Source organism: Sitodiplosis mosellana, unplaced genomic scaffold (genome assembly GCF_009176505.1).
Source record: "Sitodiplosis mosellana isolate CC-2019 unplaced genomic scaffold, AAFC_SMos_1.0 Smas_scaffold_23, whole genome shotgun sequence".
In the NCBI taxonomy this organism is placed as follows: Eukaryota; Metazoa; Arthropoda; class Insecta; order Diptera; family Cecidomyiidae; genus Sitodiplosis; species Sitodiplosis mosellana.
In genome coordinates, this window is record NW_022595265.1 from 109467 (window position 1) to 129595 (window position 20129).

At 37.0% G+C, this 20129-nt stretch overlaps 3 protein-coding genes across 6 annotated transcripts in view; 1 reads left to right on the forward strand and 2 right to left on the reverse strand.

Annotated features, from left to right (window-relative positions):
* The window catches only part of LOC129568833 (fatty acid synthase-like), a 16547-nt gene extending 5551 nt beyond the window's left edge, over positions 1 to 10996 (reverse strand). The window contains exons 1-7 of the mRNA XM_055447147.1: positions 10925 to 10996; positions 5049 to 7055; positions 4463 to 4974; positions 4224 to 4369; positions 2175 to 4127; positions 356 to 2083; positions 110 to 265 (exon numbers count right to left, since the gene is read on the reverse strand). Of these exons, the coding sequence (XP_055303122.1) occupies positions 110 to 265; positions 356 to 2083; positions 2175 to 4127; positions 4224 to 4369; positions 4463 to 4974; positions 5049 to 7019 (6466 nt within the window). The 5' untranslated portion in view covers positions 7020 to 7055; positions 10925 to 10996. The remainder of the gene's footprint in view (positions 1 to 109; positions 266 to 355; positions 2084 to 2174; positions 4128 to 4223; positions 4370 to 4462; positions 4975 to 5048; positions 7056 to 10924) is intronic.
* LOC129568834 (carboxylic ester hydrolase-like) lies at positions 8605 to 12179 on the forward strand. Its single transcript, XM_055447148.1, has 10 exons — positions 8605 to 9023; positions 9136 to 9274; positions 9438 to 9734; positions 9818 to 10102; positions 10248 to 10345; positions 10424 to 10528; positions 10649 to 10824; positions 10890 to 10991; positions 11061 to 11183; positions 11269 to 12179. The coding sequence occupies exons 1-10, from the start codon at positions 8817 to 8819 to the stop codon at positions 11468 to 11470; spliced, it is 1734 nt and encodes a 577-aa protein (XP_055303123.1). The 5' UTR covers positions 8605 to 8816; the 3' UTR covers positions 11471 to 12179.
* A 246-nt stretch (positions 12180 to 12425) lies between these two features.
* LOC129568836 (uncharacterized) lies at positions 12426 to 20113 on the reverse strand. 4 transcript variants are annotated; one of them, XM_055447154.1, is made up of 4 exons: positions 16958 to 17073; positions 15804 to 16884; positions 14434 to 15724; positions 12426 to 14363 (listed from the first exon to the last, which is right to left on the reverse strand). In XM_055447154.1, the coding sequence occupies exons 2-3, from the start codon at positions 16731 to 16733 to the stop codon at positions 15629 to 15631; spliced, it is 1026 nt and encodes a 341-aa protein (XP_055303129.1). In that variant the 5' UTR covers positions 16734 to 16884; positions 16958 to 17073; the 3' UTR covers positions 12426 to 14363; positions 14434 to 15628. The 4 variants fall into 4 exon arrangements, with proteins under 4 accessions (XP_055303129.1, XP_055303128.1, XP_055303127.1 ...); XM_055447153.1 differs by lacking the exon at positions 16958 to 17073 and adding an exon at positions 20015 to 20113 and having other exon boundaries at positions 14434 to 16884; XM_055447152.1 differs by having other exon boundaries at positions 14434 to 16884; positions 17007 to 17079.
* Between the last annotated feature and the right edge of the window lie 16 nt (positions 20114 to 20129).

Here is a 20129-nt window from a genome sequence, read left to right on the forward strand (position 1 = left end):
TTTGTACATTCCAAACCATAAACTGGAACGTTTAATTTTGCAGCCAATGGTTTCATGTAAGTAACAAAACCTTCAATCGAATGAACAAAGAAATATGGCGAATATTTACTGTCGGCTGGTGCTTGTGTTTCAATTTTAACCAAAACTTCCGTTGGTATAGGATCGAAGAATCCCTGAACATATGATTCATTCATCGCATGAATGAATGTGTGAACAGCAGGCTCACAATATTTGGTAACTGGTGCAACACATCTGTCTCCAGATACTGTTGAATAAAATGGAATGATTTCATGAGTAAAATGAGCATTGATTACAATGTCAATAATCAACCCATGTCTTGGGTAATCAAACTTACCCAACGCTTTTAATTTGCCGAATGACAGTTGACGAATTTCTGATGCACTCATCGCAATATTGTAGTTCCATTCCAATGTTTGTTTAATTTCAACGCCCATTAGAGAATCCATACCTAATTCAGCCAATGACGTTTGATCGGGTACATTCTTAAAGTCTTTCATTCCCATAATGTTGGCAATACGGCTGATCAAAGTGACGTCGTCGCTACTTTCGGCCTTACGCTTTTCGGCGATGACCATTGAGCTGAGAACTGCGTGTGGTTGTTGCATGAACAGATCCATTATTTGCAAGCATGAAACCATACGTTGTGGCAATGTACCACCAATAACAATATCATTGTCGCCCAATATTTCAATAACCATGCCAGTTTCACCGATGGCTCCCCATTGAATAGATGTTCCAGGCAAACCGCATGCTTGACGATTTTCACAGATACGATCCATGGCTGAGTTAGCCAAACCATAGTTAGTTTGACCGATGTTACCACGACCACAGGCCACACTCGAAAAGCAAACAAAGTAGTCCAAAACTGGGCACAGGTCACGTGAAACGGTATCCAAATTTTTGGTTACATTGATTTTTGGTACGCAAACTGCTTTGAAATCGTCTTCAATTTGATCATCCAACAAACCGTCTCGCAAAACACCAGCAAGATTGAAAATTCCACCAACCGGTCCTAATTTATTGGCTTCTTTGAGCAAATTTTTGGCTCCCTTCAATGTGGTAACATCATTGATATCAATAACAACTTGAACACCGCGTTCGTTCCAGCGCCGAATCATCAATGATTGATAACCAGTCTTAACACCGCTACGTGAGTTTAACACCAATTTGATGGCACCACGTATTACCATCCAGTTGGCTAGTTCCAAACCAAAACCACCCAAACCACCTACCAAGATGTAGGATTTCTCATCAAACATGTATGTACGTGAAATGGCCAAGATTCGTTGTGGTGTTGGTTTCAATACCACTTGTGATTCTTCATCCCTCACTTTAACCACAACTTTACCAATGTGTTTGCCGCTACCCATGAATCGGAATGCTTGCTCGACTTGTTTGTTGTTGAAAACGGTAGTTGGCAGTGGACAAACGACACCATTTGTAATACCCTCAGCCACCAAACCGACAACAGTTTTAATACTTTCGTCGTCGCCTTGCATAAGATGTTCCAACAAAATGCCATGGAATGAAGTGTTCCTCAAAAACGTAGACATACCCAATAGAGTGTTGTCGTTCATATCGATTTTCCCGATTTCCAAGAAACGACCGTTAATTCCTAAGCAACGAATTGAAGCCTGAAGTTTTTCATCAGCAAGTGAATTCAATACCAAATCAACACCCGTTCCTTTGGTGGCACGCATAATAAATTGCTCGAATGATGTGTCACGTGAGTTGCTAATGTTTGCATCGGTCAGTTGTGGGTAGGTTGTCTTTAAAAATTCCCGTTTTTCTTTGCTACTAACAGTTGTGTATACGGTCAATCCGTGATGCAATGCAACCCTGATGGCTGCTTGACCAACACCACCGCTACCAGCATGAATCAAAATCGATTCGTCCTTCTTCATTCTGCCAATCACAACCAAAGCATAGTAGGCGGTTGAGTAAACAATTGGAACGGTCGATGCCTGTTCCATTGTCCAATTGCTTGGAATGTTCCACATCATATTTCTTTGAGCGATACAGGTTGTGGCAAGTGATTTAGCCGGAACCATAGCCATAATACCTGTGATAAAATACGGACCACATTAGTCTTATGTTCAATACAATATTTTGATAACCTTTGAAATGTTTAAAATTAAGATTTTTTCACTCACGTTTTCCGTTTGAGTCACGTCCAGCGAATTCCGAACCCAGGACAAAATCCTGTGTGGCCAAATCTCCGGGCAAAGCGTCTGCCGATAATTTTCCAGAACTCAACATAACATCACGGAAATTGATTGGTGCATAGTAAACGGAGCACAATTCAAATTTTTTGTCCATTCGATCGAGCGATTGGCGAGACAATGGGCTTTCAATCCATGACAAACTGGACAAATTTCGTTTGGTCAATGTATCGACGTAAGCATGTTCCACGGGCAAAATTTGATCACCTTGAATATTTAATTTTAAGTGTCTGAATGTTCCCCAGCTGCCATTCTTGTAAACATTGATTATCAAATCTTTGGTCAATTGTTCGGCATACATTTGGCTTGTAAATGAGAATTGTTTGACGTCAACATCTTGGATGAATACCAAACGAGCAAATTTACCGCCATTTTCCATCTTGATACAGTTCATAAAGCCGACAGCACCCAATTGTTCTTCACTTTGTCCAACAATGTACACATAGGTTTGATCTTTTTTCGCATTTGCCAATGCGGCTTTCAGTGGTTCCAGGTAAGAGTAGTTCTTTTCGGTAATCCAAACAATGGTCTTATTTCGGTGGGCAAAATCGACAACTTGACGAACTAAAACGAAGTATTTATCTGCGGCACGTTGGACCGAAACGATAGCCATATTGCAACTGGCAAGTAAATTTTTAGCGGCCACTTCGTCATATCCATCGACATTTTCTTCCAGCAAAATGAAACCATCTTCCTTGATTGAGGCTTTGAGATTGTTGAAAACAACGTTGGCATTAGCACTTGAAACAACATTGTAGGCAACAACCAAGTGGCAGTTTGATTCGACTGGTCCAGTGTTTGGGTCTTTGGCAACGACACGAATGCCAGATTCACCGACAGTTTGAACGTATGCTTCAGCTGGTTGATTGTTTATAATAGCAACATCGCTGGCCAATGTTGGTTCACTGTCGATAATTGATTGAACCATTTGGGCGAGCGTGTCTTTGGCTGCTTTGCTTTCAACAACTTCAGCTACTTTAATTTTCAATGCACCGCCACTATTTTCAATTGCTAAATGGGTTGCAACCGAAACGGCGTGCAATCGAGCACGTTCAGCGAACGTTGACAAATCTTGATTGGCATTTTTTAATGGAACATATACATAACGTTCTAAAATTGGTGGCGAATGTGAGAGTGGACGACGTGGTGCTAATGAATAGGTCAATCCACGAATTTCAACACCGCCTGATTTGATGACGTTAATGTCTTTGTACACATAAATTGGAACATCAGCATTGTTTTGTTTCAAAGTTTCATTCATTTCAAATTGTTTGGTTGGATTGAAAACGGCACGTTCGATACGTTTTGGTAAATACAATTCACGTGTATCTTTATATCTCAAACCACCAAATTGCACCATACCATCAATAAAACATACCCAGTTGTCATCCCATCGCAATTTACCGGTGACAGCATTCAAATCGCATTCGCTAATACTACGGAATTTACCGGTAAAATTGCAACCACGTAGACCTAATTCCTTGTACACATCGTTGGAATTCAATGGAAGTCCCGATTTGTCTTGCTCAAGTGGATCCAATGGCAATTGTTCCATTTCAACATCTTCTGGTACATAAATTTTACCCGAAACAGCGAGTGAACCACCTTCACAGATTTCAAAACGATTGCTGCCATCCAAGAATTTGACATGGAATTTAACGGAGCCTTCTTTTGGTAAAATAGTTGCACGATGGAAAACAACATTTTCGAGAACGACTGGGGTCTTTTCGTATGTGCTGTTTTTCGTCTTGGAAAATACACGCCACACCAATGTCATGTAACCAGTAGCTGGAAACATAATATGACCATTTAACGTATGACTAGAAAAGTATGCATCATCATCATTAGCAAGGTTAACTTCGACTACAGCATCACCGGTGTTAGCTAGAAAAAAGAAGAGATGAAAAATCAATTTTTTACCGTTTTTTTGCAAATATCGCGATTGCTTTCATCCTTCTCAAGTTGAGAATCTTGACTTACCATCCAATCCAAATTTTGGTACAAAGTATCGTTGCGAATGATCCCAGCCAATTTTCGAGTTCAACATAGGTGTTCCACGACCAACTGGGTAAAAAATTGGTGCATATAATTTGGACACTTGTGGTTGAGCACCGGCGACGTACAATCTGGAGGAGAAAAACGATATTTTATTGAAAAAAAATTGTCCTTTTTCCAACAAGAAAGATAAAAACTAGGATGGAAAAAGGAAATCAACTCACTCTCCCACATTTCGCAAGAAGAAATCGAGATTATTTTCGTGGCCACGTCCCATCAAGCTCAAGTTAACGGCCTCGCTTCCTAATGATCTTTTCAAAATGGCCTGCAATAATCCAGTTGGCGCGATTTCAATGCAGATAGCATTCTTTGGAATATGTTGAACGGCTTTGTGGAACAAAACTGGTGAGAGTAGGTTGTTGACGTGATAAGCCGGTGAACTTTGTTGAGCAATTGGATTTGTCCAGCCGTTTTCTGGAATGCTAGTACTGATCCAGCGTGATGTACGGTTGTTTGGGTATGGAATGATTCGTTCCAATGATTTCCTCAATTTCGGGCAAGCATCGGCGATGTATTTGCTGTGGAAAGCATATCCAGATGATTTAACGGCCTTTGCGAAGACACCTTCGTTCTTCAGTTCTTCAACGAATTTTACTACTGATTCGGTTGGTCCTGAAATGGTTACATTATCGCTGCTGTTGTGGCATGCGGCAACGATGTCAGCTGGAGCGCGAGCCTATCAACAAAACAAGAAAAAACCAATGAAAATCTCGCCATATTAAAAAATGATTTCAACTTTAAATAAATTACCTTTGTTTCTTCCCATGATAGACCGACAGCAGCCATCATCCCCTTTTTCACGTCAGATTTCAAGAGGCTGCGACCTCTCCAGTATGCAGCCAATACGGTTTGTTCTGTTGTGAAGCAACCGTCAGCATATGCACAGACACCTTCCCCAGCTGAGTGACCGATGATTCCGTTCGGGAAAATGCCCAAGTGCGTCAAAACATCGGTGAGAGCCACTTGGACGGCGGCAATCGAAACAAATGAATTCAAAATGTTATCGAATGTTGATTCATCACTTTCGGTGAGGATTTTAACCAAATCAACACCTTCTGGACGCAAAACATCGGTACAACGGTTAATGCTATTGCGGAACACTTCCAAGTGCATTAAATCTTTAGCCATGCCAGCCCATTGTGATCCTACACCAGAGTAAATGTACCAAATTGGACGTTTATCATCGACCAGTTTGTCGACTTTGTGAATGGTTTTCGTGTCACCGAATAGTGCATAGCCACGGTAGAAATGCAATGGGATGTTCTTTGAATGAATTTCGTTCACCAAGCTCAAGAATTCTTCGTCGGTTTTGTTTATGTCAACTTCGTCCGAAAGTAAATTGCAAGCGTCGCTAGTACGGCCCGAGAATACAGTCAAACGAGGAATTGTGTCAGATGGTGTGGTTGGTTTTGGTTTATGGTTTGATTTCATAATAACGTGAGCGTTAGCACCACCGAAACCGAATGAATTCAAACCGATGATACCGCCGTTCCATGGAGTGTTACGATCAACAACCTTTACGCGACCGTCAATAATACCATACAAATCTGGATTTGGTATTTTATAGTGTAAATTTCCTGGAATAACGCCAGACTCCATGGCCAAAATAATTTTAGCAATTGAGCATACGCCTGATGCCGGTTCTGAATGTCCCATATTTGATTTTACTGAACCAAGCAACAATGGTATTTTACGATCTTTGCAGAAGAAATCGGTGATTGAGTTGATTTCTTGTGGATCATCAACTTTGGTACCAGTACCGTGAGCTTCAACATAGACAACATCGTGTGGATGCAATCCAATTTCTTCATATGTTTCTCGAATCAAACGGTTTTGCATAGCGCCAATTGGGTATGTGATACCTTGGTCTTTGTAACCGTCAGTGTTAGTGCGAACATTCAAAATAGTTGAATAAACACGACGAGCTTGGCTGGCTTTTTGCAAGAAAATTACAACGCAACCATCTGAACGCACATAACCGTTTCGGCTTTCGTCAAATGCTTTGCATTTTCCATCAGGGCTCAGCATATTCAAACGTTTGAAGTTCAATGATATATTCGGATTCAAAACGAGACTCGTCCCAGCAACAATGGCCGAATCACAGTTGCCAGCTCTTATATTGTCAAAGGCTTGTGACAATGCATACAATGAACTTGAGCAAGCGGTATCACACGAATAGCTCGGTCCATTTAAGTCAAAAGTAAATGATATACGATTGGCAAACATAGCACGTTGGCATCCAGTCAAACCATAGCCATTAATACGATCTGGATCAGTGTTCCAATATGATTCAACTTCAGCATTTCCAAGACCAACGTACACACCTGTACGGCTGCCACGTAATTCCTGTGGATTGAAACCAGCATCAATTATGGCTTCGTGTGTTGCTTCGAGCAACATTCGAATTTGTGGATCCATATGTTCGGCTTGTTTTTGATGTACACTGAAAAATTGTGAATCAAACGTTTCCAAATCGATGTCCTTAATTTTACCCATTCGAGTAGGTAAATCGAATAAACCATTTGGCCAACGACGTGGATCATCGTTAACCATATCGATGCCATTGAATAAATTTTCCTTGAATTCTTCAATATTTGAACTCTCTGGCAAACGTCCAGACATACCAGAGATGACAATTTCATCGGGTAATCGCTTATAGTTGCCGTAATGAAGATTACTGGTGCTGTTATTTTCAGTTACGTCGTCGAACGTAGAAGGCATTTCGTCTGACAAGTTTGAGTTAGATTTTATTGATTTCTGTGGATGTAATAGAGAAAAAGAAACAAATTTGGTTTTGTTGAAATGAAAAGTGCCCTAACCGGAAGTCTGGATGATCATACACAAATAGTTGATAAATTATTTAGCAAACACAAATTGGGGATAAACAATTATCGATTATTGAGATCAAATTTTTTTTGTCCAGTAAAAAGTAGTCTTCAGAGAAAATATGACCGTTTTAATTTACCGATGAAACGAGGCAGAATTTATACACGAGCCGTACGGGAAGATAATAGGAGTAGGATTCAAACTATCGTGATCATCGACACGGCTAAAAGTCTTGACGTCAGGAAAGATGAATTTTACCATGTCAAATTTTGAACAATTGTAGAGCGACGTGGATTTCGTACGGCAAAATTCAGTACTACTTGGTGTGATTTTGTGGTATTTCACAATATGTCGAAATCACTTACGGCTATTTACAGCTCAATAACACCAATTAGTACTGAACTTCGTCGCATGAAATCCACTGCGCCTCACAATTTCACACTTCGTATTCTGTATACAATAAATGCGAGATTATAAGCGTATGATTGGTCGTGACCATTAGGCATGGCGATAGTTAAGCCAAAGCAGATAAGTAGTGTCATGAAACACGACATACGTGTATAAGTAATAATCGAGGGAGATCGTGTATAAGTAATAAGAGGACTTTGTATAAATAGAGTAAAAACTTCGTGAATAAATCAGTTGTCTTTGGACACTCACTTCGTTGTATATTTCAGGCATATTTTAAGCGTTAACTGCATGCAAAGCATGCGTACAGAATAGGGAGATTATTAGCGTTATGCGGATGCGAATGGAAAAATATAATTTTAAACTATTTTGAAGATTTTACACTAACATGAACTGGTATATTTGGTGAATTATTTGAATCGCTCAATTCATTCAATTATATATGATGAATTTTCCGAAGAGATTTTCACCGTGTCAATTCAGATTACTGCTGGCGACTGCAGGCAGATCTTACGAAATAGGCAAAACACGTTGAGCAACTAACATAAACACACACGATACAAAGACGCTAGCTACTAGCATCGAACTTTACAGAGTCTATGAATGCCGACTACTTAATTGTCGGTCATGCGTCCAATATAAAATACATTTATTGAGTAAAATGCTACTTGTTTTACTGCATGGTATTTTTCTTTCAAGTTAATAGCTATTAGTTTATAAATCGTAAAAATTGGATTATTTACATTTTATGTTAATCATGAGAGAAATGAGTAAGCTGTGTAGCAGCGATAAAATCATACTCACTCACGCAATCATATTCATCTCAGTATTACTAGTGTTGTGTGGCTATTATTTTTTGCTGCTAAACTGCTTTTGAATCGCGACGAATCATAAAATACAAAGTACAAAACCTTACTTATTACCATAACAATGATTATAACCTATTATCGTTTTTAAATTGTTTTGATTTCCTATTTCTTGCATTTTGTTCAACATTTATGAAAATGACGTCATGAATTAAACAAGTGATCGACGATAGAATAAAGTCGAACACTAAATTCTTGAGAAAATTAGTCTCGTTTCATCAATCATTTCGTTCGGTTGGAAAGAACTTGTTGGAAACTTTGCCCTAAGATTGCGTTCCTAACTTCGTTCAATGTATTTTTTATGGTTATTTGGGGTGCGTTCATTTACCGATTGTACTGATTTGACATTTAGGGCAAATTTGATCGAATTTCCAACAAGTTTTTTCTTTTACAAGCCTGAGTGTGCTCGCTTATCGTAATGATGCTTTCAGTGCGATTTGGTTTATTCGTTGTTATATTGATTAGTACTGTGAGTGGGATACGGTCGGTACAGTATAAAATTGTTGAAACGCTAAATGGTCAAATTCGTGGCATTGAAAGAAGGACACTTCTGAAAGGGGTTCCGTTCTACTCATTCAAAGGAATCCCATACGCGAAGCCACCCGTTGGAGATTTGCGACTCAAGGTCAAATAAGCAATTTGATTGTATTTTTGCTATTCATTACAAACATTCATTATTTTAGAAGATCATTCACAATTTTCGATAGTGAATACCAATTTTCTTTTTATTACTAAAGGCACCAGAACCAATCGAATCATGGACTAATGTACTAAATGCATTTGAACACAGACGAATTTGTGTACAGCCTGGAAATCTACTTCCATCACCATTTCCACAAAGTGAAGACTGTTTAACACTAAACATTTATGTTCCAGGTAAGAATACACTAGAACGATTGTATGTATAAAAAATGGTGGGGATATACCAATCGACATGGATAAATTTCAGTTAACTGTAATAAAATGGGGTTGGGAAATAGTTTTCATACAAGTACAAGGAAAAAAATTAATTAATCTACATATTCCATGTCTCCTTCAGCTGATGTGAACTCAAAAGAGAAATTTGCTGTGCTATTCTTTATTCATGGTGGGGCGTATGCTGAGGGATCAGGCAACGATCATTATTATGGACCGGATTTCATCATTGAAAACCAAACCATTTTGATAACAATAAATTATCGGCTAGGATTGTTGGGCTTTTTGTCGCTTGACACACCAGAATACTCTGGTAACATGGGTCTGAAAGATCAGCAGTTGGCATTGAAGTGGGTCCACTCAAACATCGGACGATTTGGTGGCGATAATAAACGAATCACGGTCTTCGGTCAAAGTGCAGGTGAATCAATCATTTCTTGGCATTTAAATCATACGTTTATTAATTGAAACATATCTATGAATTGCGATTCTCCCATCGAGTAGGAGGTGCTTCTATTCATTTCCACATTCTATCGGCTGAATCGCGAAAATATTTCCACAACGCGATTCCAATGAGCGGAGTAGCCGATCACTATTGGGCAATGTCGGAACATAATGATCATGTGGAACTCGCTTACAAAATAGCCAGAGATTTGGGTGAACCAAAGAGTACTCATGATGAATTGATAGCATTTTTGAAATCAGCTCCAGCCGAAAAGCTTGATCAATATAGCACAGTTGCTGTACCAAATGTATTGGTCGAAATTGTATTCACGCCGCTTATTGAGAGTGAGTATTCAAATGAGATTGGTTTCTTTTCGATTTGTTGCATATAACAAATCAATCTTGTGTTCTTTTACACAAGGCATGAGGTGACATATGACATGTCACATTGTAAAAAGAAAAACATCAACGATTTGCTCTTCTCCAACAGGAAACGATGCCAAGCAGCCATTCATTATTGATTCGCCAGAAAAAATCTATGAAACACAAGAGATCAGTGTTAACACATTATTTACCATGACTTCTTCGGTAATATATCCATTGTGATATTCGTGTAAAAATTTAGGCAATTTTTTCAATGTCTTCTATTTGAATTTCATCCATTAGGAAGTAGTTGGATTCATTTCAATGTTTCCTCCTTTAAACGATTTTCTTAACAATTTCAATATATCACTACCGTTTAGAGGACTTGAAATTCCACTTGATTCGAACGTAAGTTTAATACTTTTTCGTATTTCATTCCGCATGGATATACAATACATAGAATATTACATACATACCTTTGTATGTATATATATGATACGGCTAATACTTCATCTTCATTTTACAAAGGAGTATCGTCGTTTAGTGGATGAAGTTCGGCGTTTTTACTTCGAAGACAATTTACAGAATGACCAAGCAATGAAAAAATATGTCGAACTATTATCAGATTTGAATTATGGTTATGGAACTGATAAAGCTGTGAGAGTCCATGTGGCCAAATCTAAAGGCAAAACTTATTACCAAAGGTAAAAATGTGACCTTTTATCAATTTTGTAGTCGGATATACATAGGTGTTATTCATTTTAAATAGGTTTTCAGTTTACACAAAATTAAACGCTATCATACCTCGAAGTGAAGATGTTGCTCATATTGGCGGCGCTGCTCATTTTGACGATATATTTTATCTGTTTCGGTGAATCAAAACTAACAATTTTTTCTTTAAATAAAATTAAATTAATGTTGAAATTTACTGAAATTGCAGCTCGAACGTGGCTCAGTCAATCTACGATGAAATTTTGAACAATAAAGATGACAAAGAATCGAAAGTTATTACTCAAGCAATTGAAAATTTGAGTAGAATTATTACGAATTTTGCAAAATATGGGTACGATGTGTCTGATATTGTTACAGAAATGAAAAATATGCAATCTCTGCTCAAAATGAATAATAATGAATCAATTTTTGTGCAGTGAACCGTCCCACAAAAGTGATCCCATCGACGGAGTTCAGCCGGTTCGAAATGATGAGGTTCATTTCATTGATATTATGAATGAGGGCATCAAAACTGGATTAAGTCCAAATCAGAAGGTCATCGACTTTTGGGTAAGCATTGAACAGCGAGCTGCAAGGTTGTCTTTGGATCTACAGAAGCAAAATAAAGATGAACTATAGAATGTTTGGGAAAAATATGTAGTCTTTGCATTGTGTCTTTAATTTTATTGGTTAGATGTAATAGAATTTAAGTTTATTCTAAGTCGTAGCAATGTTCTAAGTGTAGAAGCTGAATTTATTTATTTGAATTTCCTGGTATTTTGAAAGAATGTTCGGGTTGAGCTTCTTGTCTTGAGATAACGACAAATACGAGATGCAATTCAATTTAGAATTTAAACGATAATGAGTCATTGATGAGTTTATTTTGTAACTTGAATTTTTGCTTCTTGGCTGCACGAATGTTTTGCACGGTCAAATTTGATTCGATTTCAGTCTTTTGTACTACTTCATTTTATTTATCAAATGCGAATATGTGTGCATCAAGTTGATGCCATCAACATTGTTCGATTCATTACGTCCAATCAATTGATATAAACACTAATTGCTTCAAGGTCAAAGTTTCAAATTATTTTGCATAGCAACGTTTGGGCGCATCATTCGAAATTTGATAATAAATCTGCCAATAACTGAGATTCTCTATTAGTCTCGTTCCGTCTGTCACCTAGATTGGTTGCAATACTTTCTGTATTCTATTCAATAATAATTGTTTGTTAGTAAATCAAACTAAAATGAATTTGACCGTGCTTTTCGTCATTTTATCCTTTGTCATCGGTATGTGAAAATTATACGGAAGATAAGATTTAAAAATAAACGCTATTCTTAATGAGAATTTCGCCTTTTATTTTCGGCGGAATATATTCACAAATCCTTTCAATGAAAGACTTTCATTTAATTTCCTATTACTCTCACTCTTTTTTCGTAATAATGATTCATAAACGCATAAAGAATATTCCATTAACGTTTTTTTTTCAGTACCAAGTTTCAGCCAAGTTTACCACCCAAAATCAACGTCCATCAAAAAATATTACCTCATAACAGTGAGTAAGGTGAGAAAAAAAAGAAGACAAATTGATAGTTCTATTTAGTAAATGAAGCATTCGTTTATTGAACTTTTGTATTCAGAAATCATAGCTATGATGATACTATAGTTCACTAAGATCTCTGTGCTATCGCCACATAAAATTCTAAAACTTATTGCCGTACATCCTTATGATAAAATGGTTTAGAACTTCATCGGGGACATTATGAAGCATTCTAAAACCGATCAAAATATCCGTTCAATTCGGATTCCGTATTTTTTTATTTATTAATTTTATTTCATAATTCTAGACAAATTGGTATAAAGCGTTTGAGCATTGTCGCACCCTGGACATGCATTTGATCAGCATTTCATCACAAGAGGAACGGAATCGAATTGTAAAGCAAATTGAAGACGAAGGTAACTCAGGGCTCAAATATGACAAAGATTCAAGGGGGTAGACACAGTTTTCTAACGTACAAGTTTTGACGAATTTGTCTCATTTTGCACCGAGTAGTTCCGAGTATATCTATGCATTTTCAATGTAAACTCGAAACTACTCAAAACACTCAAATGACTTTGACAGTTCTCTGTGTATACTACACATTACACTGAACCAAATGGCACCGAGTAGCACCGAGTAGATTCTAGTATCTCTGAGTGTTTGTTGAGTATGAATTTGTGTCTAACCCTTTGCAAAGATTTCAGCAGTTTATTGACACTTTGAAAATATTCACATGCAAAAGAACGTTGGAATTTGTGTTTGTCTTTTCCATAGGGCACGATGACAAAGATTTTTGGATATCAGGCACAAAATTAGGCAACGACCAAACTTACTACTGGATGGGAACGGGTAAACATGTAGTGTTTTGGGCACTAATTGGGCCCAAGGTCAACCCGATAATACTAAATGGGGCGATACATATGAGAGTTGCATCAATATAATTTACAAAATGGCTGGCCGTGATGGTTTGCAATGGAATGATGCCACTTGCGGTTCGGAAATGGCTTATATTTGTGAACAAGTGCAAATTGAATACGAATACTGTTTGAGTTGAACACAAAATACAAAGAAAATTTGGGAATAAATATTCTTGCCTATTATATTCCGTAGAAGAAAAAAATACAATTAATCAAGAATAATATATATGAGTGTCTAAAGTGGATAAAATTTAGCATGAACCATTTGATGATGGTGAACATCAATATTGGTGATTGGTGTGTTTTAGTTTCTCACCATTCGGCGCTGTCTGCAACCGCCGCAAGCGCAGCAAGTGTTTGAGGCCTCGAATCACTCCAGGAATACTCGGTGCTTTTTGCAATTTTTTCGAGGGCACGTGCATGAAAAAATCAACGTCCAAAAAATGCGAGTTCGATCGTCGGATTTCAATGAAGCTTAAATTTTAATCTCCATTTTCGGTTGCCCATTTCATGGTTAAGAATATGCCCTTTGGAACGTAGATAGTCTGTTTCCGTGCACCCAACAATTGTCCTCTTTCTTTATACAACGATCGGAGTTTGAAATGTTCCCGTTCGAGCCATTCGTACTTAAGTGCTATTCTGATTTGGTTCAGTTTCGCTGATCGTCGAATAAATGGTAGAATCATTTCGATGGTCACATTGAAAATGGTCAGTCGTTCAAGACCTGTTAGAGTGTTAGCCAACGCTTCTGTATCCGTTTCATCGCCAATATCTAGAATGATTTATTCCTTTAAATTCGTCAGCTGAGATAGACTATGGATTTCATTTAACACTCGAATGTTCAGACTTTCAAGGTTCTGCAAACAATTCGATTGATCACATGTCTGTTGATCACATGTTGTTGTAGCCACGAGTATTCGCGTTTCATTTCACCATACCACCAAATATGATCGTGTACCGTCTTTGGTCAAATGGAAACCAATGAAGCTAATGAGATTGAGTGACATGAGCTCCGATAAACGAAGCTGGATGTACGGAAGAGGCCGCGTTATATCGGTGTAGATTGAGATGACTCTGTTGGATGAATGAAAGAACGATGAGCCAAATTTTTATTAGCTTTATTTAACTATTTTGTTTGACTTACTCTTCCATTGATCCCATCACCAAATAAGTAATGAATTTCATGAAACAAGTCGTATCATCTTGACCCTGTACCCAACCATTATCATGCCAACGGATCGTACGAATTTTATAAACCGAACTGTATGTCGTTGCGTTTGAATAGTTTGACTTGAAGTATTGACCGGCAATCTGCTGCATTCTCCTGCATGTTTGACCGAATGAACATACAAATCTTTCATGGTTAAATAGTCGAAAATTTCGTCAAAACAATCAACGGTGGGATTGAAAATTGGAGACGTCGATGAATTGTTAACCTCAACACGGTCGTCATATTTGGGCACAACAATAGCTCTTTTCGACCGGCTTTTACTACGAACAACACCCAAATTTGACGGTAAATCTCAAAGTAGAATTGATTTGTTAGCTATTGAACATTTTTAAGGCAAACTCGTAAGATTCTATTCGCAAAAATTATTCAGATTTTCCATTTAAAGAAATAAAACTATTAACTCTTGATGCAAATACACTTTTTTTATCAGAAAATACCGCAGAATCACTACTCAATTTGCACAATCGACAAACAATTTGATCCGGTTCACTTTGGACTTTCGTTCATTTCTTTTGATTGTATTTAATTCTTTATTTAGGCGGTGTCATCGTTAAACAAGTGATGAAATTTTATTGAAAAGTAAAAAAGTTACAGCAAAGAAATGGACTGTTCAAATTATTCTAATCAACGAACTATCTCTTCCTATCTTTTTTTCTGCTTTTATGCAAATTCAAATTTTGTATGGTATTTTATTGGTAACAAAAAAAGAAGAAGAAAATTTCTCTTCATGAAAAGTGATGATTCCATTCATACGAATGAGCTCGTTTCATTTCGATCAACCTTAAGTTTATGTCTCCGTTTCTGGTTGCCCATTTTGTTTTCAGGAAAATGTTGTCTGGAACATATATCGTGACTTTTCGTGCTCCATCTAATTTTTCGCGTTCTCGATTTAGCTTCACCAACGGTAAAATTCCTTCGTTGAAATGATCTCCATCCTTGGGAATAACTTTGACTTTGTTCAATTTGGGTGAACGACAAATGAATGGCATAACATCATCGATGCTTGCATTTTCTATGTAAATCCGTTGAAGATTGGTGTAGCTGTTTGCCAAAATGTCCATATCAGTCGCTTTGGCTCCTTCCAAAATGGCCAACTCCTTTAAATTTGTCAGTGCAGGCAAACCACAAATTTGCCCATATTCTCTAATACATAATTTATCCAGGTGTTGCATCGACTCCAAGAGATCACAAATCGGTTGATCAACTTTTGGCAAATAAAGAAATAGACGCTTATAAAATCCACGTTCATACAGTTGATAGAATAAATTGCGAATGGATTGTACCAGTTGTTCGGTGCTGAAGTCAAGGTTAAAGTACATTGCGGGTGTAAAAATTTTCACTTCAAAAATGTCCAATTTGGCATTGGATCGAAGGAGTTCATTTCGATTAGCCCATACACAGTCGGCTGTTGTGGAAAAAGTGCGAATATTTGGGTTGAGCTGAAAAAATCGAAAGATTTCTGGTCGTTCTTCCACTATATCACCCGGTCTCAATTCAAAGTGCTCAAGTTTTGGATACTGGTGGACTAGCCATCGATTTTCCTCGAACGCATCCTCATCTTCGCTATCATAGAATCCAACATCACATTCTTGTACATACAGTTGCTTTACGTTTACACAATATTTCAAAAATAATTCATAGAAATCACCATTCACATGACAATCTCGTATTTCTACACACTCAACTTTGCTCAACAGGTTCTGAATGGATTCAACTCTATCGTCCGAAAAGTTGAAACCAACGAGTGTGATGTGATTGATTAACGGAAATTCGTCGATGTTTGCATGAATATAATGAAGCAAATATGTACTGAAAATATAATAATTCGAAATGGACGCGATGAACTGATTGAATCCTGAAGTTTCTATACGCTCTTCCAGCTTTTTTCGGTTACCCTTTTCATCACATATCGTGTAAATAGCATATTCTTCGGTGATATTTTCGACGGTGGAATAGTTCTGTTTGAAATATTCACCGGCCACTTTTTGCATCGCTCTGCATGTATGGCCGAATGAATGCAGATCCTTAAGAGATAAATACTCGAATATTTCGTCACAACAGTCGACGGTCAGCTTGAAAATTGGCGATGATTGCTTAACAGCGGTGATTTGGTGAAACTTCGCGCGATCAGCCACTGGAATTTGACTTGGATCAACAACTGCTCCATGAACTGACGCCATCTGATTTTCCAGAACACTTTCTTCATCACGCATTTTGAATTGTCGCCTGATGATTTTACTTCGGATCAGCTTAATGAGTATTTACTTCGGAGCTTAAGAAATGACAGCTCCTTGAAGTTTCAGAAGTAACACCGTTGAACTTACAGCGAATCCAATTTTATCCAGGGAATTTGGTTGAGATTCACTAGGGAAACAACAATTAGAAAAAATTAAACTAAATTTTTAAATTAAATGATATGGAATTAATTAAATTAAACCTTTTAATTAAATTCTAATTAAAACACTCGCGTCGCTATTCATAATTACGTTTTGTTAATACGATTCCGTGTACCTCTCAACTGCATGACATCACACTTATAAAAATAAAAACAAACCATCCGCATATGACAGCTGTCATCAATGGTGATAACCCATCATTCGGTATGAAGTTGGCTGAAGTTGAATTTGAACGTGAATTCAGTTGAATTTTTTTTTTAATAAAATGAAATTGGTATTTTTTGCCGAAACAATAAGACGTCACATGAATTGAGTGATTAAATTATGGGTAAAACTAAAATCGTCTTAAATTTTGAAATTATTTCCACGCAATCAACATCTAAAATGAGCATTATAACCTCGAAATTTTAGTGGAAAATCACTTTTTTTGGATTCGTTTTTTTATTATTTTTCTTTCAGACTCTGAAGTTAAAGAATCAATGTGTTAAAACACATAATTGTATTGCAGATAGAATCGCGGATGAAGGAAAGAGGTAGAAAGAAATAAGTCATTGATAAGTCATTCATTCGAATTTTTAACTTCAGTCGTTGTTATACCAAAGAATTCATTTCCAAGTTCATTTCATTTATTGGTATATCCAAGGCTATTACAACAATATTAGATGAATCAAATTTTAAAAATTAAATATTTGTTGCAGAAATGAATTTCATGAATTAATTGGTTTTTGGCATACTTTTGATGTTTTTTTTTTTTTAAAGTTCATTCCTGGAAGACCTGGAAGCTTGTTTGGATAAATTCTTCACTGTGAACAATTGAATGAAAAGAATGGCCCCACAAACGGAGGATGTAGATTGGAGACTCATTTGAATTGAATTCAAATATAAGAAATTTAAGGTTTTGCTACACCTCGTTTTTTTATTTATTTCAAAAACAATCAATATTTTGTTCTATTTAAATATGAAAAAAGACACTCAATGTTCGAAAAAAAATCTGATCTTACAAAACAGGTAACTTTGTAAAAAAATATATGAATGATTAAATTACAGTGTTTTATTCGATTTTACTCGTATAATATTGATTCCATTCGTATGACTCGGCTCGTTTCATTTCGATAAGCCTTAAGTTTATATCACCGTTTCTGGTAGCCCACTTTGTGTCCACAAAACTCTTTTCCGATACGTAAATCGTGACTTTGCGGGCTTCGAATAGCTTTTCCCGTAGTCGATTCAGTTTTGATAGTGGAAAAATTTGTTTTCTAAAAAAGCTTTCCGTTTTGAAGCCAATTTTGATTTTGTTGAGCTTTGATGACCGACGGATGAATGGCATTATATCGTCGATGCTGCTTGCGTTGTTTAAGTAAAGTCGTTGTAGATTAACCAGATCGTTTGCAATGGTTTCCATTCCATTGGCATTCGGCTTTTCGAATTCCTTGAAGAAGTCCAAAATAGCCAGCTCTTTGAGTCCGGCGAGAGGTGGTAAAGTTCCATGGAAACCTTTGATGCACAATTTTTCGAGCCCATTCAACGACACCGCTTGAGTGTTGAACTCTTCATCCACTCTCTGTACGTACAAATGTAATCGTCTGTGAAATCCTTTCTCGTGGAGCTGGTCAACCAAATTGCATAGCGATTGCAGTGTTGGTTCATCGCTTCCGAATTCTCGAAAACATTTCACTTCCAAAATGTTCAACTTGGCTTCGGAGTTCATGAAAGCATGCCGATTCTTCCACAAACACTCCAAACTCGTTGAAAACGTGTGAATCTTCTTATTGCGTTCGAGAAATGAGTTTAACTCATTCAAGATCAACGAATCCCGTGGAATATATTCAAAATGCTCAAGTTTTGGATATGCTTGCATCAACCATTTACGTTTTCCAGTGCTGCCATAATAACCGAAATCAAAATCTGAGTTTTGTACATAAAGCCGCTTTAAGTTCAGGTCACAAAATTTCAAAAAAATATCATGCAAATCATGACATACGCAGCCAATTTGAATTTGAATTGTTTCCACTTGTTGCAACATTTTTCGCATGGGTGCTACACTATTCCTGGTTAAGATTTGGCCCAATAGACTGACTGCTCTAACTGAGTCGAATTGATCGATGTACGGTTGAATGTATTGCAGTGGTGAACAGAAGGCATCAATGGTAATTGAATTTATAAATGGTTCAAAACCTGATATCGATGTATGGAAGAAAAGCCTGAGCATAATTCGATTTTCATTATGAGGATCCAAGTTAATTCCATCTTCACAACCGATTATTTTAGCTGCTGAATAATTTCGTTTGAAGTACTCGCCGGCCACTTGTTGCATCGTTTTGCATGTTTGCCCAAATGAATGAATGTCCTTCAGTGATAAGTACTCGAATATCTCGTCAAAACAGTCCACATTCAAGTCAAAAATCGTAAATTTTGATAGATTGACAGCTTTAATCGACTTATATTCATATTTTGATTGTTTACTATCAGTCGATAACTTGGTTTTACTCCAACACGTACCCATTGTTACTGTACTTGGTTACATTCACTTTGAATTCAATTGGATGAAGATAATATAATGGATTTAAATCGTTTCCATTGATTTTATGAGAATTGAAGTCAAATATTGAATAAATATAGCAATATTTATGTGGACGAAAGAAATTGTTGATAAATCACTTTGAACCAAGTCGAATTCTGACAATTGTTTATTATTGCGATGCACTTTTTCATACACTGTTTCAACGATGCACTTTGCAATGTACTGCTGAGCAATGGAAAGTTTCAGTTCAGTGGAGTAAAATTGTGTGTTTTTCTCTGACTTGATGTCTCTTGCGGGTCTTTTCACAAAAGCACTGAGTTTTATTTTCATTTTTTGGTCTTCCTTTTCCTTTCGTTGTCGTCGTTGATTTTAGTTTGCTTGATACTTCCAAGATTTGACTATCCATCTGATAATTTTGACATACAATAAAAGTTTCGACTTTATTCATCCGTACCTTCAATACAATAGAAGACCGCTTGAATTAAATACGATGAAATTCAATCAAAACGTCTGTATACGTTACAGTTTCGAAACTCTACTACTCTAACTCAGATAAATAAATTGTAAATCTGATTACCCATGCAAATGTGAGTGAATTCTATCGAAAAATGATAATTATGAACAATTCTATGGAATTCCCAACTACGTCACTCTCGTTAACAGAACAGAAAAGAATGAAAACGAACAAAGCT

Coding starts and splice junctions, on each gene's coding strand:
- LOC129568834 (XM_055447148.1), top strand. CDS start 8,817: ATGATGCTTTCAGTGCGATTTGGTTTATTCGTTGTTATATTGATTAGT. Junction 9,735..9,817: donor GGTCTTCGGTCAAAGTGCAG/GTGAATCAATCA, acceptor CCCATCGAGTAG/GAGGTGCTTCTATTCATTTC. Junction 11,184..11,268: donor ACGAATTTTGCAAAATATGG/GTACGATGTGTC, acceptor ATTTTTGTGCAG/TGAACCGTCCCACAAAAGTG.
- LOC129568836 (XM_055447153.1), bottom strand. CDS start 16,733: ATGCGTGATGAAGAAAGTGTTCTGGAAAATCAGATGGCGTCAGTTCAT.